At 53.9% G+C, this 17,222-nt stretch overlaps 1 protein-coding gene and 1 non-coding gene across 2 annotated transcripts in view; one reads left to right on the forward strand and one right to left on the reverse strand.

The window, feature by feature from the left end:
* The window catches only part of ATP2B2 (ATPase plasma membrane Ca2+ transporting 2), a 378,813-nt gene that overhangs the window by 47,910 nt on the left and 313,681 nt on the right, over positions 1-17,222 (reverse strand). Inside the window, 4 exon segments of the mRNA XM_018038308.1 lie at positions 4,980-5,222; positions 9,032-9,246; positions 12,580-12,738; positions 13,583-13,624. Of these exon segments, the coding sequence (XP_017893797.1) occupies positions 4,980-5,222; positions 9,032-9,246; positions 12,580-12,738; positions 13,583-13,624 (659 nt within the window).
* Positions 6,980-7,052, forward strand: TRNAK-UUU. Its single transcript has one exon. It is a non-coding gene; the product is annotated as a tRNA-Lys (tRNA).

The raw sequence follows: 17,222 nt of genomic DNA on the forward strand, positions 1-17,222 counted from the left end.
GGCTGGCCCCCTGAGAGGGACCTCCTGGTCCCGTTTCCTGGTCTGCCCCGGCAGCCTCCGCTCTCACACCATCCTCCACCAGTGCCTGGGTGATTCTGAGCATTGTGAGGAGAAAGGCCACTAAGGGCGTAACTGCTGCCGCCCCAACTCGCCCTCAGCCTTCCCATCATTCCAGACCTGGGAAACGCCCAGGCCACAGACTGTCTCATCTCTAAAAGGCCTCTGGGCCTTGGCAAGGCTGTGTGGCCCTGCCCAGAGTGCCTCCTCACCCGCCTGGTCAACTCCACCACGATTCTCTGGGCTCAACTCTGTCACCTGGTGTCAGGAGCAACCTGGGTCAGGACACCTGCTGTTTCTGCAGCTCTGTCGTCTCAGCTGCAAGATGCAAATGGTCATATTTGCCTTGATTACCTGGAAGGGATGTGGAGGGTCAAGCTAGACAGTGGCCAGAAGAGCAGGCTATGGAGGCTAAGGCTCAGAAGTAATAAAGGACGTAATAAGAGCAATAATTGACATGGACGGGGTAGTTGCTACATGTCAAGCAGGACACTGGGAACCACACATATATCCTCTTATCTGATCTCACAGCAGCCCTGGAACTTCTTACAGCAGCCCTGGGAACTGCCTCAAGGCATGTATACAGCCAGAGGAGCTGGACATGGAGCAGTGGGGGTGGTAAGCTGTGCAGGCTCTGGACTGGACAGATGTGGGTTTGAAACCTGGCCCAGCCTCTCATCTTCTCTGGGACCCTGTTCTTTAACTTCTCTGGACACGCTCTTTAACTCCTCCCAGCTTCATTGTCCTTATCTACGAGTTGGAGACGTGACATTGCCTACTTCATGGGGTCTTCATACAAGCCAACATGGGTTAAGCACTCAGCACTCTCTCTGGCTAAATGAATACTAGTGATTATGATTAACTGTATACTCACTTAACAGATTGGAAAGCAAAGGCTTAGAGAGGTTAGGTAACATGTTCAAGGGTCACATGGGTGGTAAGTGCTGGAGCTGAAGTTTGAACCTTGGTCTGTCGGACTTCAGAGCCGAAGCTCCTAACCTTTGCTTACTGGATTGGGAGTCAGGACATATGGATTCTAACTCCACAAACCCACAGGGTGACTTGGCCCAAGTCCTTTCCCATTTCTGGGCTTCAGAGTAAAGTGAGGGGGCTGGACCAGGTGGTCCCTAAGATCTATGAATCCATGCAGATACACCTACACAAAGTACCCTTGCAAATACACATCTAGTTTTTGTTTTTGTTTTTGTTTTTTTAAATCTTTTAGAATAACAGCCATTAGTTACTTTGGAAGTCTCTGGATCAATGGAGAGTAGAGAGTTGAGGGCACATTCAGAAAAGATTTCCTCGGCATGCTGGACCAAGAGAGCCTGGGTGTTAGCCTTGGACTGGGGCCAGGGCCAACTCCTATTTCTTGCTGCCACAAGAATAGGAAAGTAGAACATGGAGGTAGCCCTGTCCTGAGCCTCTTATCAATTCAGACTCATCCATTCACCCCCCACACACTCATCCATCTGCCTACTCATCCATTTACTCACCTATCAACCATCCTTCCATCCATCTTCCATCTGTTCATCCATCCCTCTCCCTACCCAGTCCCCATCTCACTGATTACATGTCCATATATTTATTCACCAGTCAATTCACGTACCTCACCCACCCGACTAGTACTTCCCAAGAGCCTGTGCTGGAGGGAGCGGAGATAACTCAGCTGTGTCTCAGAGCACACAGCCTGCAATCAGACCACATGAAGACACAGAAGAATCAGCACCCTCCTACAGGGGGTAACAGCCTTGGCCAGGATCTGTTTCCCAGGCCAGGCTCATTTCCCAGTCAAGGCTGGTGGATATCGTGGGGACACTGTGCACCTTTCGTGCCCATCTCCTCTTGCATGGTAAAGATGTCCCACATCTAGATTTTCCAGCCGGGTCTGGAGGGTGGGTGGACTTCCACTTTGGACCGACTAGCCCATGATGCTTCTCAAAATTCCTCTAGGACTGCAAGGGCAGGTCCTGGGAGCGCAGGGCCTGGGACTACAGGGGCAGGTCCTCTCCATATGGCTGACAGTCCTGGCTGTGAATCTGATCCTCTGGGTTCCAGGCCTTCCTTCCTGAGACCAACCAGTACTAAAGACGCTGCATGACTGGTTTCAAGGAGCAAGAACCTAATCTGGGCACCGTGCTCAATAGCTGGTTTTAGGGTATCTGTAAGTTGGCTTTGCCACCAGCTTTAAGCAAAACGCTTTCTTCTGTAACCTCGATGTCTCTGCTGTCTATTCACTTATTGATTAGCCTCCGCATGGCTACAAATGGGTGATTTTACTGCTAACAACAACAAAAACTGCTAATTGCCCTGAGTGCCGAATATGTGCTAAGCACTTTCCACTTAGTAACTCATTTCACCCTCACAATATTCCTATCGTTTCCCCTAGGAAACTGAGGCACAGAGAGGCTGAGTAACTTGTTCACAGTCACATAGCTAGTGAGGGATTTGAACCCAGGCTGTCTGCTCCAGGGTATGGGCTTTAACCACCATCCAGTCATGCCAGGCGCCTCTGCTGTCCCTTCCACACTGATGGCTGTCAGCTCACAGAAAGGAAAACCGCCAGGGTTCTTTCAAGGGAGCCCCAGAAAAAGAGGCGCAAGGGTCCCAGGATGCCAGGCTTCAAGGCACAGAAGGGGACACTGGTGCTTGAGAGGTCAGAGACTTGGTCTATTTACAAACCAAGAATCCCAGTTCCCAGGTCCCCGAGCTTGCTCCAGTCTTGCACTTACTACCCCTTTCCTCCAGGTGGACTGGAGGACCCCTGTTCTTGAAGCCACTGGACACCGTCTGGTTAACCACATCTGGAAATGAACTGTGGCTCTGCCGCTGGCACTGTGAAGCACTGCCTAATAGAGCCTTCTTGCTGCAGAGCTGTTCCGTGGCCCCTCCTGGCAGATACCAGAACTCCTTTTTAACTGTAATTGCATAACATACATCTTCATCCAAGCCCATCTTGCAGGGCTCTGCCCACACAGCCGCCCCCACCACCCGAAGCCTGCTCTGGGAATTGCCTGGTTCCCTTCTCCGCAACATCTTCAGGACGAGATCATTAACGGCATCTTGGTTATTTTAGGAAGGCCTGAGGAACAGAATAAAGCCTCGCCCCACCTCCCTTGATTCCCAGATTGGGGCTGGGAGGTGGGGGGAGGGGTGGAAGGAGACAAAAATGCCGTCATCTCTGGCATCCCCCTCCCCTGCCCCCGCCCCCCCCCCCGCCCCCAGCATTCTCTATCACCCATCTGCACGCTTTCTCCCGACCTACTTTCTCCTCCTGTCAGGGCTGCCTCCCCAGCCCTCCTGCAGCTCTGAGCTGAGGGGGCAGCTGCTCGGCCACAGTGGATGGGACAGTTCTTGCAGCTCCAGTGTCTGGAGGCAGAATCTGCCTCCCTCCAGCAAACCAACCCCCCCATCGCCCCCCGCCCCCAGCCCTCGGCCCTTGGCCGCTGACTCATGCTCTGGCACTCTGCAACCCAGTCTGATCCCAAAGATTCAGGCTGGCTCAGGGGCAGAAGGAGGGGTCAGGGCCAGGGCACATTGGCAGGGCAGGCAGAAAAGCTCAGCTGTCCTCTCAGACGCTCGCTCTGCAGGAATGTCCTGCATCTGGGAGCCGACAGAGCTCTGGATGGACTGGTCTGTATTTCTCTTCACGCAAATGTTGGTTAATTACAAAACAGCAACCTGTGCTTCTGAACCAAACAGGGATTCTAGCATGATGACTCTAGGTGGCTGAGACATGAATATGAGTGTTTTTTTTTCTTATTAAAACTAGTAATGCCCCTACTAATAACTACATTGTCTCTGGTGGTAGGCTGTGTAAATGGCCACAGTGAGTCCCCTCTCCAAATCCATGCCCTTTGAATGTGACTTTGAAGTCCCTCCCATTAGAGATGGGGTCTGTTTCCCTGCTCCTTGAATCTGGATGGGCCTCTTGACGTGTGTTGACCAACAGTACGCGGCAAAATGACGTGAAGTGCCCAGCCGAGCCTGCTGGAGGAGGTGGGACCACACAGAGCAGAGATGAGCCATGCCAGCTGAGGTCATCCCAGATCAGCCTACAGTCCTGCCAAGATCAGCAGAGCTGTGCACGTGACCCAGGGCGGATGCGCCAGGGACTGCGTCCGACAGCTGAGCCCAGCCTGAGCTCGGCTCACAGAACTGTGAGTTAAAGACACAGCTTGCTTTTAAGCCACTACATTTTGGAGTCATTATTATAGCAGAAACTAACTAATAAAAAGATATATATTTTTTTTTGTAGGGAGGGAAATGATAAGATCTAAAAAACACAATTAACAGTAATCTTCCCCCGCCCCCCACCCCCAGCCATGGGTGGCTCAGATGGTAATGAATCTGCTTGTAGTGCAGGAGACCTGGCTTTGCTCATTGGGTCAGGAAGATCCCCTGAAGAAGGCAATGGCTACCCACTCCAGTATTCTTGCCTGGAGAATCCCATGGACTGAAGAGCCTGGTGGGTTAACAGTCCATGGGACCACAAAAAGCCAGACACCACTGAGTGACTAACACTTTCACTTTTGGGGCTTCTCTTTTGGTGTTAGTGGCAAAGAACTTGCCTGCCGACGTCGGAGACATAAGAGAAGTGGATTTGATCCCTGGGTCAGGAAGATCCCCTGGAGGAAGGCATGGCTACCCACTCCAGCATTCTTGCCTGGAGAATCCCATGGACAGAGGAGCCTGGCGGGCTACAGCCCATAGCATTGCAAAGAGTCAGACACGACTAAAGCGACTTTAGCACGCACACACGCAAGCATCATAGCTGGGTCAAAGAGAAACAACCGCTTACTATCTGACCACCCAAAATGCATCAGCAGGACTCAAATCACGAACCACTCTGCCCCGCCAGCCAGGCGCTCCTGTATCGCCCCCTGGACGCCTCTCCCTCTGGCAGGGGCTGCCCCACTCACCAGGATTTTGGTGGTGTAGGCGCTGTTGATGGCGATGGCATGGACCAGCAGCTCCATGGTCTTGGCATTGATGGAGCTGGGGTCGGGGATCTCCTTGTAGTGGACGTCGCCCACGTAGGCCTGCACCACCGTCATGCGATTGGTGGTGAGGGTGCCCGTCTTGTCCGAGCAGATGGCCGTGGCATTGCCCATGGTCTCGCAGGCGTCCAGGTGGCGGACCAGGTTGTTGTCTTTCATCATTTTCTGCAGGAGGGGGCAGAGGAGAGGGGACAGTGAGGAGAGGGAGCTGGGCCTGGGGGTGAGGGCGCCGTGTACACACGCCGTAAGTGAGGCACAACTGCCCCTCTGCTTCCCTCCCGGGCGAAGGATCTGGGTTTCAAGAGCGTGTGGCCTCTGGGTTCCTTTTTTGTGTACAGTACTTTCTCTTTCTCCTTTTAAATTACTTGAGCCATTTAAAAGAGTTGATTAATTGACTTTATTAATTACGGATGTAGTCTGTATTCTTTATGGAAAAGATAGTGAAAAGGATGGTAAATGAAGGCTGGGTCCTCTTTGAGTACTTCAGATACTTTCCTTTCACATCCTAACAGAAATAAGTTCTTAATTTGATTGCGGGTTTTTTCTTTGCCAAAGGTACCATCTTTCACTGGTGCCTGGTTTTCATGGTCACTTTGGTTTCATGAGAAGTGAAGAAGTGTAAGTTATATATGTATTAACAGACATAGGAGACTATGTGGAAAAAACAAAAACATTAGTGTCATTGTTTCTGAGTGACATTTATAGGAGATTGTTATTGCCTCCATTGAAAAATCTATAGCTTCCATTTTCCTACAATGACTATATACTTTAACTTGCATAATAAAAATCACAAGTTTCTTTTAAATATAGATATGCATGAAAAAACAAGTCAGTCATAATTCTATCATTGAGCAGTGAAGCATTTACATAACAATATCTTTTCTTCTTAAATTTATAACAAAAATGAAATCCTACTCTACAATTATTAATTCTCTTATATTCACCTTCTTTTCTCTCCTCCCAGCATCACACTCCTAGCTTCTTCCAGGTTCTCAAGCAAATAATGCAAATGAAGTGATTCTTAAGGAACCACCACTCTTAACTGCAGGTCCTCCTGACACAGTGACCCTACTGGCAAGAACACATGTGAAAAGGTGGATTTAGCTGAAGGCTGAGTCAGATGTTCTAGTCTGAGCCTAGGAATCTGATTCCTTTTTTCTTGCTCCTCATTATAACCCTTTATAACAAGGGTAAAAAAGGAGTGCAATTAGAATAATTAAAAAAATTTTTTTTGGCTATGCGACGTGTGGGATCTTATTTCCCTGACCGAGGATTTGAACCTTCGCCCCCTGCATTGGAAGCATGGAGTCTCAACCACCAAGCTGCCAGGGAAGTCCCTAGAATAATTTTGACAGCAGGTCATGTTACTAAAAAATGACTATTGGTAGAATTCTGTGCTCCTGCAGCTTCTCTTATCATTTGTTGCTGTTTTTTAGCTGCTAAGTCGTGTCCGACTCTTTGTGACTCCATGGACTGTAGCCTTTCAGGTTCTTCTGTCCATGGGATTTTCCAGGTGAGAATACTGGAGTGGGTTGCCATTTCCTTATCCAGGGTATCTTCCGAACCCAGGGATCGAACCCTGGTCCTCTGCACTGTGGGCAGATTCTTTACTATCTGAGCTACCAGGGAAGCCCATGAAATGTGCTACAAGAGTAAATTTCACATCTGGGTTTGAAGGCTGATGATGAAAAGAAATGTAAAAATCTCACCAATCATTTGTGTATGATTAAATATTACATGTTGGCTTGATAATAACTTGGACATATTAGGTTCAATAAGGTACAGTATTAAAATGATTTCCACCTGTTTCTTTCTGTTTTGTCTTTTTCATGCAGCTGCTAGGAAATTTAACATCATACATACGTCATGTCCCTATTGCACAGTGAGGATCTAAGTGTCACCTCTAATCTTTGGATGGTGGACCCTGGATAGCTCAGTGGGTAGAGCATCGGACTTTTAATCTGAGGGTCCAGGGTTCAAGTCCTTGTTCTGGCACTTGCTTTTGTGGGGCTTCCCTGGTGGCTCAGCGGTAAAGAACCCACCCCCTGCATTCTTGCCTGAGACATCCCATGGACAGAGGAGCCTGGTGGGCTGCAGCCCACGGGGTCGCAAAGAGTCAGGCACGACAGCGCGCACGGCCGAGGGGTGGGCCCAGGCTCAGAAAGGGGAGAGTTTGCCTCTCTCTGGGGTGGCGGGTGGGGGCTGTATTCAGTTTATCAAGTGAGTGTATGAGTCACACTGCCTAAGGCAGCTGAAGGCACAGGTGCCAGAGGCACGGACTCCAGGTACAGAGGCGACAGGGTCTGTAAGTGAGCCCCGATGCCATGTATGACCTTGAAGGGGGCCCTGAGCTCCACTGGGTGGCTGTGGGGTCCAGACCTGTAGCAGCACGAGGTCTCCATCTGCAGGCCCCCCGACCCGCCTTGTGTTCTGATCTGTTTGGGCTTTGGTTTGTGGGATGGAGTTTCTTAGAGAACCCCAAAACAAGGAGACGATAAGGACGGTGTCCTTTTACACAGGCCTGCCACTTCCTGGCACTGCCCTGAGAGCTCTTTTCTGTATGAAATTACATCGGCCAGCCCAGCCCAAATTCCAGCTTGGAAACTGACCATGCCCTCGGTCGGCTCTGCCAACGACTCGGAGCGAATGCCTTGTTTATAGACAGCCCTGGCCTCTGTTCTCCCAGGCACATCCTGGCCTAGGGGCCCTGGGAAACGGGAGACAGGGCCCTGCCCGTCGAGGTGGGGCCATCACTGGGCCGAGGCGAGATGAGGAGACCAGGGTGTGGGGATCTGGGGACGAGCCTGGCTTGGCAGTGCCCCCAAGAGGGTCAGACGCCTGTGCTCACGAGATGATGCCAGCCCCCACAGCCCCGTGTTTGGGCTCCGCCAACGGCCATGGGCCTGGGAGCAGGGGAACGTGGGGCTCTGTTATCAGGGTGGCCCTCAGGAGCACCCCCAGGCCCAAGGCACTCCTGGGCCCACTTGCCCTTTGGCTTCCCTGTTGGCTCAGTGGTAAAGAACCCGCCTGCCAGGGGACAGGAGTCCGATCCCTGGGTCGGGAAGATCCTCTGGAGTCGGAAATGGCAACCCACTCCAGTATTCCTCCCTGGGAAATCCCATGGACAGGGGAGACAGGCGGGCTACAGTCCAGGGGGCTGCAAAGACTTGGCCACAACAGAGCACTAAGCATGAGCCCTTCACTGAACTGCTTTTAAGACCTCCGGTTTTTAGCCCCTCTCTTGAGAGGAGGGGGCTCTCCTAAAACCAGACCTCCTGTTTACTTTCGGCTTATCTCTTTCGAACTTTAGGAAGCGAACTCCAAGCTTAGTCCCACAGGTGCTGTGGCTAAGTGGGGCCTACGGCTCTGTGATGACCACACTTCTGCCAACATTCGATGGGACGGGATGAGTGTGGGTCTGGCTCCCCTGGTGGCTCAGATGGTAAAGACTCTGCCTGCAATGCAGGAGACCTGGGTTCCATCTCCAGGTGGGGAAGATCCCCTGGAGGAGGAAATGGCTACCCACTCTAGTATTCTTGCCTGCAGAATCCCATAGAGACAGAGGAGCCTGGTGGGCTATAGTTCATGGGGTCGCAAACAGTCGGACGTGACTGTACAGGGAATACCTGCGTCTAATTTATTGCTCAGGGTTGAGTTGACTGTCAGTGTTTAAAAATCAGGAGAGCTTATATGAAGTCCAGCTTTCTGGCTTCTCTTAGAGAAATGTGAGTATCTGGCAACACTGGACCCCATCTCTACAAGGGGACACACACCTGGGCTGAATAGTGGCTGTACCCTTGGCCAGGGTGTGGCTCTCGTGGAGGCCTGTGAGCTTGGGGCTCCCGCATGCAACCTCTCTCTCGGAGCTTCCAACGTGCCCATCCTTTCTACTTAGCTCTCCTCGCAGCCCCAGGCACCCCTCAGACCCCCAGCTAGGCAGCGTCAGCCCGCCTGCCCTGCTCCTCACTCCTCACCTTCACCGAGTAGGCCAGGGAGATGGTGACGGCCAGAGGGAGCCCCTCGGGCACGGCGACCACCAGCACCGTCACACCGATGATGAAGAACTTGACGAAGTACTGCACGTAGACAGGGGTGCACTCGGGGAGCCACGGCTTCTTGTTGACCACGAAGGTGTCCACGGTGAAGTAGAGCACCAGGATGATCACCGTGATGGCTGACATCACCAGGCCTGTGACATGGCGGGGAGGAAGCCTGTCAGGGGGCCCCCGGGGGGCAAGGGGGCCTGGGAACGGAGATGCGGACCCGACCACCCGTTGGCTGCGAGGGCTCTGGGGTCAGGCAGGCCCTAGCTCACATGCCAGCTCAGCTTGGTGGCCTTGGGGCAACTGCTTGATCCTCAAAGAGCCTCAGTTTCCTCCTCTGTGCAATGGGGATGTGTATTTATTCCATGTGGTTTTATAAGAATCAGATACAATGAATGCTTGTAAATTGCCGGGCACAGTGTTGGACATGCAGTAGGTGCTGAGTGTGGGAATGAGGATCGCCAGCATGGCGCTCTCACACTGCAGGACGACAGAGGGCACAACTGATCTCCGCCTTCACTCAGGCACACACCGTTTCCTATTTAGGAACAAGGGACACAGCAGCACAGAGACAGAGTCCCTGCCCTTGGGAAGCTGAGGTTCCAGGAGGAGGCAGACAAGAAACAAACAAACACGCCAAGAGGATAACTCCAGTGGTCATGTATGAATGTGAGAGCTGGACCATTAAGAAGGCTGAGCGCCGAAGGACTGATGCTTTCGAATTGTGGTGCTGGAGAAGACTCTTGAGAGTCCCTTGGACTGCAAGGAGATCCAACCAGTCCATCCTACAGGAAATCAGTCCTGAATATTCACTGGAAGGACTGACACTGAAGCTCCAATATTTTGGTAACCTGATGCGAAGAGCCGAATCATTGGAAAAGACCACGATGCTGGGAAAGATTGAGGGCAGGAGGAGAAGGGGGCAACAGAGGATGAGATGGTTGGATGGCATCACTGGCTCAAGGGACATGAGTCTGAGCAAACTCTGGGAGATGGTGAAGGACAGGGAAGCCTGGCGTGCTGCAGTCCGTGGGGTCACAGAGTCGGACACACCTGAGCGACCGAACAACAACAGGGAGGGGAGGTGATGTGCCTGAGGCCACAGGCCAGGGAGGCGCTGTAGAATGAGTACCTGCAGGTAGCTACCTGCCCGGATCCATCTTGCCAGCCCCATGTGCCCAGCCACCCCCATCCACCTCAGTGCTGCGCGGGTGTAGCTGAAGCTGCCCACATCTGCAGCCTCTGCCAGAGGAGACTGGCGTCTCCTTGTCAAAAAGTGCCTGGCAGTTCCACCCACCCCAATCTGATGGCCAATGTCCAGGGGCTGACATGGGGGTCCAGAAGCCCAGCCACCTTGCTGCAGTGCATGTTGGACCGTTTAGAGGTATTCAGGCTCCAGAGCTCCCTGTGGGATCAGGTGGAGACTGGGATTTCTCCGGAAACCTCAGCTTGGGCTGCGTCTTCCTAGGCTCTGTGGCATCCCAGACCCTTTCCAGGTCTCCCCCTGAGAGCACCCCTCCCCAAACCCTGTGCCCACCCATCTCAGGCTCTGCTTGCAGGGAATCCATCCCAGGAGAGGAGCAGAAGTGGGATGTAAACCAGAAGGGTGTGACTCTGTGCCCCATGCCTGGCAGGGCTTGACTGAGTGGCGGAGGCAATGACCCAGGACAGGGAAGGCCGTGGGATGCTTCTCACGGCTCTGCTCCTTGCCCTCCAGCACCACCTGCCGTGGAGCCTTCCCTGTGGTGGGGACGGAGGAAATCCCCAGACCCATTGCCGCCCGCCCCCACTGCCAGCTGTGGAGTTGAAGAGCCAGCTCGAGCCCCGTCTGACAGTCGCAGGGGCGGGAAGCCAAGCTCCCGGCAGCCGGGAGCTGTCACCAGGCCCCTGAGTTTAAATATAGACGGCCAAGCCTGCAATTTGCCTCTCTTCTCCACACTGCGGTGCCTATAATTAGAGCTGGGAGACAGCCGTGGAGGAGCAGGCAGCCAGGTGGGGAGGCCGTGGTGTTTGCCATATCCTTAGCCAGGCGGGGAGGCCAAGACCGTGTCGGGCCGGCAGGGCTCACAGTGCAGCCGGGCTCGGCTTTGGGGGCCAGAGCAGCCATTGTCAGCTGTTGCCTGTAGCTGTCAGCTCGGTTGGGAAACCTGGCTCGTGGTGTTGTTCAGTCGTGTCTGAGTCTTTGCGACCCCATGGGCTGCAGCATGCTGGGCGCCCCTGTCCTTCACTACCTCCCGGAGTTTGCTCAAACTCATGCCCATTGAGTCGGCGATGCCATCCTACCATCTCATGCTGGGGCTCAGACCAGGGGCTCCTCCCTGGGCTCCTAGCATGGCCCTTCATCTCCCCAGTCTCTTCTGTGCATGGCAGCTGGGGGTGGTCATCATTGAGCTCAACTCCATCCTTGCTCACACCTCCTCCAGGGCTCCCAACATCCTCAGGATAAAGCCTGCACAGCCCACTCCAAAAGGGTCTGCCCGCACCCAGCCACCACCCTGGCCTGTACGTGTAAATAATCTCTTACTCCTCACAGCAACCTGTGCAGTGGGGGCTCAGTTCAGTTCAGTTCAGTTCAGTCAGTTCAGTCACTCAGTCGTGTCCGACTCTTTGTGACCCCATGAATCGCAGCACGCCAGGCCTCCTTGTCCATCACCAACTCCTGGAGTTCACTCAGACTCACGTCCATCGAGTCAGTGATGCCTTCTAGCCATCTCATCCTCTGTCATCCCCTTCTCCTCCTTCCCCCAATCCCTCCCAGTATCAGAGTCTTTTCCAATGAGTCAACTCTTCGCATGAGGTGGCCAAAGTACTGGAGTTTCAGCTTTAGCATCAGTCCTTCCAAAGAAGTCCCAGGGCTGATCTCCTTCAGAATGGACTGGTTGGATCTCCTTGCAGTCCAAGGGACTCTCAAGAGTCTTCTCCAACACCACAGTTCAAAAGCATCAATTCTTTGGTGCTCAGCTTTCCTCACAGTCCAACTCTCACATCCATACATGACCACTGGAAAGACCATAGCCTTGACTAGACGGACTTGTGTTGGCAAAGTAATGTCTCTGCTTTTCAATATGCTATCTAGGTTGGTCATAACTTTCCTTCCAAGGAGTAAGCGTCTGTTAATTGCATGGCTGCAGTCACCATCTGCAGTGATTTTGGAAGTGGGGACTACAGGAGCCCAAGTCCATGGACCAGGAGCGGAGGTTCGGAGCTTGGTGAAGGTACTTGCTCAAGACCTCAGAGCTGGAGCTCAACAAGAATGCAGGCAGGCTGCCCCCAGAGCCTGCGCTTCACTCTTGCACCTGTCTGAGTGCTAGCTGAGGTGCCTGCTACATCAGGACTCAGATTGGTTGCCGCGGCAGACAAGGGTGGGTCTCATGCAGGCCCTCTCCTTGCAGATGAGGTCACTGAGGCCCAGCCAGGGGATCCCCCTGCGTGCCCCGCGTCCCCCCAGCCCGTGCTGTCCGCCAGGGCCGCGCGCTCACCCGCCTTGCCGATCTGCACGGCCAGCTTGGTGAGCTTGCCCTGCAGCACCGACTTCTCCTTCTTGTGCATGTTGGCCTTCTTCTTGTCGTCAGCGTCTCCCCCCTCGGCACTCTTGAGGGGTTGCATCTCCATGGCGGCCGCCCCGTCCTGCTGTTTGGCTGCAGGGGGCAGATCACACACATATGTACACACGCACATGCGCACACACAGACATGTGCACACACACAGACATGCACACCCACAGGTTAGCCTGCAGGGTGCGGGTGTCGGCACCCAGCCCCCTGCCCAGGGGAGCGCGGTGAGACCCTCACTCCCTGGCCTGAGCCCCCCTGCATGGCCGGCACAGATTCCGTGTGATGAGGGGGTCGGCCTCTCCCTGCTGGAGACCCTGGACCCAGGCCCACAGAACTCAGCACGGAGTGACACAGCTCCACCCTGGACTTGCAGCATGAAGGGGCTGGGGGCTCCTCTGGGCCTGAACAAGTCCACCAGCCCTTCCTCAAAGGGCTCCTCAGCTTTTCTGCATCAGACAAGACACAGGCTTGGGCTCTGCCCAGTTGGTCCTTGGGCCATGTTGCTGGAATATTAAGTAGTCACTAGACAGAAGGGACAAAAGTGGAAGAGTGTGTCCTCATCCACGGGTGCCAATACCCTGCTCCTTCAGCACAGCCCTGACTGGTGGGCTTGAAGCCCGACCCCTTGGCCCCTGAAGAGCCCTAAGAACCAGCTTCAAGCCTTCAGCTGAATGGGGATATAGCTCAAAGCAGGGGAGACACTGGCTTGCGGGTGGACTGTTGTGCAGACAGTGCCACTTCCGTTTGTCCTGGTACCACGAGATCACAGCTACCCTCCCGCCCAGAGACGTCAGGCGCCCATGGGCGTGGACGTCTGCCTCTGCTGTGGCCCCTCGAACCGGCAGGGGGGGCCGCAGGGACCAGGTCAATTGTGGCCCCTGGAACTGGCAGGGAGGGCCGCAGGGACCAGGTCAATACGAAAGGTTACCTTTGCTCTGGCCGGCGTCCGCACTGCCATCCTGCATTTTACCTACACGACAAAGAGTTTGAACAGACGACAGAGAGCAGACAGCACACATTGGTCACATGAAGACGCAACAGGGCCATGGACGTTCATGTCAGTTGGGGGCTGGGGAGGGCCGAGCCGGCTCTGCCCCTCAGTACAGGGATGCCGGGGAGGCCCCCCAGGCAAGAGCAAACCTGCGGGGGCTGCTCTCTTGACTCTCTGACGGTGCAGAGAGGGGGCTTCTGCGGGGGTTATGTTGGCCGTGAGCATTTTACAGGTTAGACAGCAGACTTTAGGGTAAAGGGACCACACAAGCAGAAGAAATGAGAGATCTCAGGCCCCCAGTGATGAATTTGGAATCTGGTTGTTGCTTTATGTGGGCTGAGAAGAGGCAAAAGGAAATAGAGAGAGAGAGAGAGAGAGAGAGAGAGAGAGAGAGAGAGAGAGAGAGAGAGAGAGAGGTTGATTCTAAAATGGGGAGGCGCTTGGTCAATGTGCTCCTTAGCTTCTGGCTCCAGGAGAGATGATTCCAGTTCCTCTTCCTCCTGGTGCTGGAGGACAAAGCCACGACATGGACAACCCTCCCCAGCACCCTCAGCCTCACTGAGAGTGATTCAGGCAAAGGGTGTGCAGAGGCTCCCAGCAGCGGGCTCAGAGGCACCCACAGGTGTTTGGGGCCATGCCATGGAGCCCAAGGGGACGCCACCCCACGCCACCCCTCTACTAAAGTGTGTGCTCTTCACTCTAGGTTGCCTAGTTCGGGCCACAGCAGAGAGGTGAAGTTGGCTTGGTGGGAACCCCTGGGTGCCCTCTACCCCAGCTCTGCCTATCAGAGTCGGATGCTGTCTAGTGCTGAGTCTGGGGCTCCCCACCCTGTAAGCAGGGCCAAGTGGGAGGCTGCCTCCCCAGGCTCAGCCCAGAGCGTGTGTGCTACATTCACAGGGTGGGAGGTACTGGTGACTGCTACCTGGTAATTAGACACCTACCCCCACCTGCTGGCCCTGCAGGGATGGGGGCATCCTCCTGTCCCCTGGCTCACCCTGGGCTTTGCCCGATGGCTCACCACCTCAGGAGGACTCAGAGAAGGTCACGGAACCCCTCACCACTCCTGGATAATCACCGTGAAGGACATCCTCACAGTTTGTGGGCCAGGCCCATACATGACCTCCATGATTTCAGCTGGTCCTCACCGCATCCCTACCGGGGCGCTCCGGGATCAAACCCACACACAGATAACGAGCTGCAGCTCAGGGAGGGACACTCTCCGCAGGTGAGTGGACAGCTGGCCCCAAAGTGTATGCACATTTTTGCCCCTCTTTGGGAGAAAGCAGTTACCCCTCATCCCCTGAGCCTGCGGTAGGGTGGGCACTGAGGTGGCATTGGCGGGACTGGGCTCCTGAAGCTGCTGTCTCAACACCAGCTAGCCCTGTGACTTCACTGCTCCCAGCTTGGCTTCCACCTCCGTAACAAGGGGTTGGCATCTTGCCTCCCGGAGCACCTAGAAGTTACCTTTTAGTGATAACCACTCGCCCAGCAGCGTTTGGCAGTTTGCAAGTGACTCACGTCTTGCCAGTTTTCCTGGTACCCTGCAAGGTGGGGCGGGAGGGGCTTCCATCCCTCTCATTTTACAACGAGGAAACTGGGGCTGAGGGAGGTTCAGAGGCAGCTGTCATTTACAGGGCAACCTGACGACCCTCTGTAAACACTGTCGTCCCCACATCACATCCACGTTACACTGACTGCCTCAGAGGGAAGCGGCGGCTTCCTGGGTGCCAGCTCCATACCATCTCTGCAACAGTGCTGGGCTGTTCCCATTGAGCCTCCCAGCACAGGGTCAGTGACCTCCCCTGGGGTTGAAAAAGAAAGGCCCCCATCCCTCTATTCTAAAATTCTTTCTGCCAGATTAAGAAACAACACAGAAGAAGGCTTCTTGGAGCTGATCGGAATGAACTACAACAGTTGTTTTTATTTTTAAACATTATTTTACTAACTGGGCTAAAAGGCACCAGAGGACTCGGCTTCAGTAGCTGGTGTGAGAGGGCGCAGAGGGACCTTTGTTTGCATCGCACATTATCAGATGCAATAGCCCACGTGTGCCCATTAACCAAGCTAGCAATTTCCTCTTTTATTTCCATGGTGATCACGTGGCCAGAAAAATAATCAACAATGCATGTGTTTGAGGGAGGGAGCTGTGTCCTGGGGGCACTTGGGCGCAGCTGGCCCGATTTCTTGGAAGTGAGGGCTCATTTGGGGGCTCTCCTTAACCAAACCGGTGCTTGCCTGGCCCTGGAATGGTGGTGGGGTGCTGCTCTGTCCGCCCCCCCCCCCACGGGACCTGGAAGATGGGCTGATTCAGGGGACCTGGGATGAAGGACAGGACCCAGGATGGGGGAACGAGGTGGAGACCCAGAGGCCTCTCTGCATCAGATGCCAGATGCATTTTTGCCAAATGGATCAGTCCTCTCTGTGAACTGCGAGGGTCATGGGTGCGGAAATCCTCAACGTGGAGGGTCCATGGAGATCCCATAAACAAGCTTTGAGGAGACAGACTGCTAACTAGGAGAACTGGGTGGTGTCGCTTCTCTTACCTGTGGCTACATTTGTCCCCCTGTGAAATGCAACAGTTTCAACCAAGGTGATGCTTATGAAAAGCACTGCAAAGTACCCTGTAAGTGTCCAGTGTTAAGAGCAATGTGTCACTTAAAATCGTGACTAAAAGTGATGTATTCAATAGGGCTTCCCCTGTGGCTCAGCTGATGAAGAATCCACCCACAATGCGGGAGACCTGGGTTTGATGCCTGGGTTGGGAAGATCCCCTGGAGAAGGGAAAGGCTACCCACTCCAGTATTCTGGCCTGGAGAATGCCATGGACTCTGTAGTCTATGGGGTTGCAAAGAGTCGGACACGACTGAGCGACTCTCATTTCTCATTCTCCTTCAATAGTGATATATCAATAAACGGGTCTCCCAGGTGGTGCTAGTGGTAAAGGACCCGCCTGCCAATGCAGGAGACACCAGAGATGTGCATTCTATCCCTGGGTCAGGAAGATCGCGTGGAGGAGGGCATGGCAAACCACTCCAGTACTTTTGCCTGGAGAATCCCATGGACAGAGGAGCCTGATGGGCTGTAGTCCACGGGGTTGCAAAGAGTCAGACGTGACTGAAGCGACTTAGCACGCACGCACGCACGTGTGTCAATAAATATAAAATAAATAATAAAATTAAAATGGCAATTATCATGCTCCAAAATCAATGGGACACCCCTTACTGTTCAGTTGGGAGGGGCTTGGGGGGAGTAGAGTGAGGAGGGGGCATTCTGCCAGCTGAGTGTGTCTTCCACATCCAGGGCATCCTGACTATGCTCAGATCAAGGAGTGGAAAGGAATGGTCCATTCTCTCACTCACAAAGCTCAGCTTAGCCCCCTCAGCCTTCAGTGCCCTCTGCCTGGAGCCTGGAGGGCACATCAGAAGGCAGGTTCTCATTCGCCAGGTCTGGGTAGGGCCTGAGAGTCTGCATTTCTAACGAGCTCCTGAAAGATGCCCAGGAGCATGCGGGCCTCCAGTCACAATTCGAGTAGCAACAGCTTAGAGCACTGGCTCCAAAGTGTATTTTGGAGGTCTAC

The sequence above is a fragment of the Capra hircus genome, chromosome 22 (genome assembly GCF_001704415.2).
Source record: "Capra hircus breed San Clemente chromosome 22, ASM170441v1, whole genome shotgun sequence".
NCBI lineage: Eukaryota > Metazoa > Chordata > Mammalia > Artiodactyla > Bovidae > Capra > Capra hircus.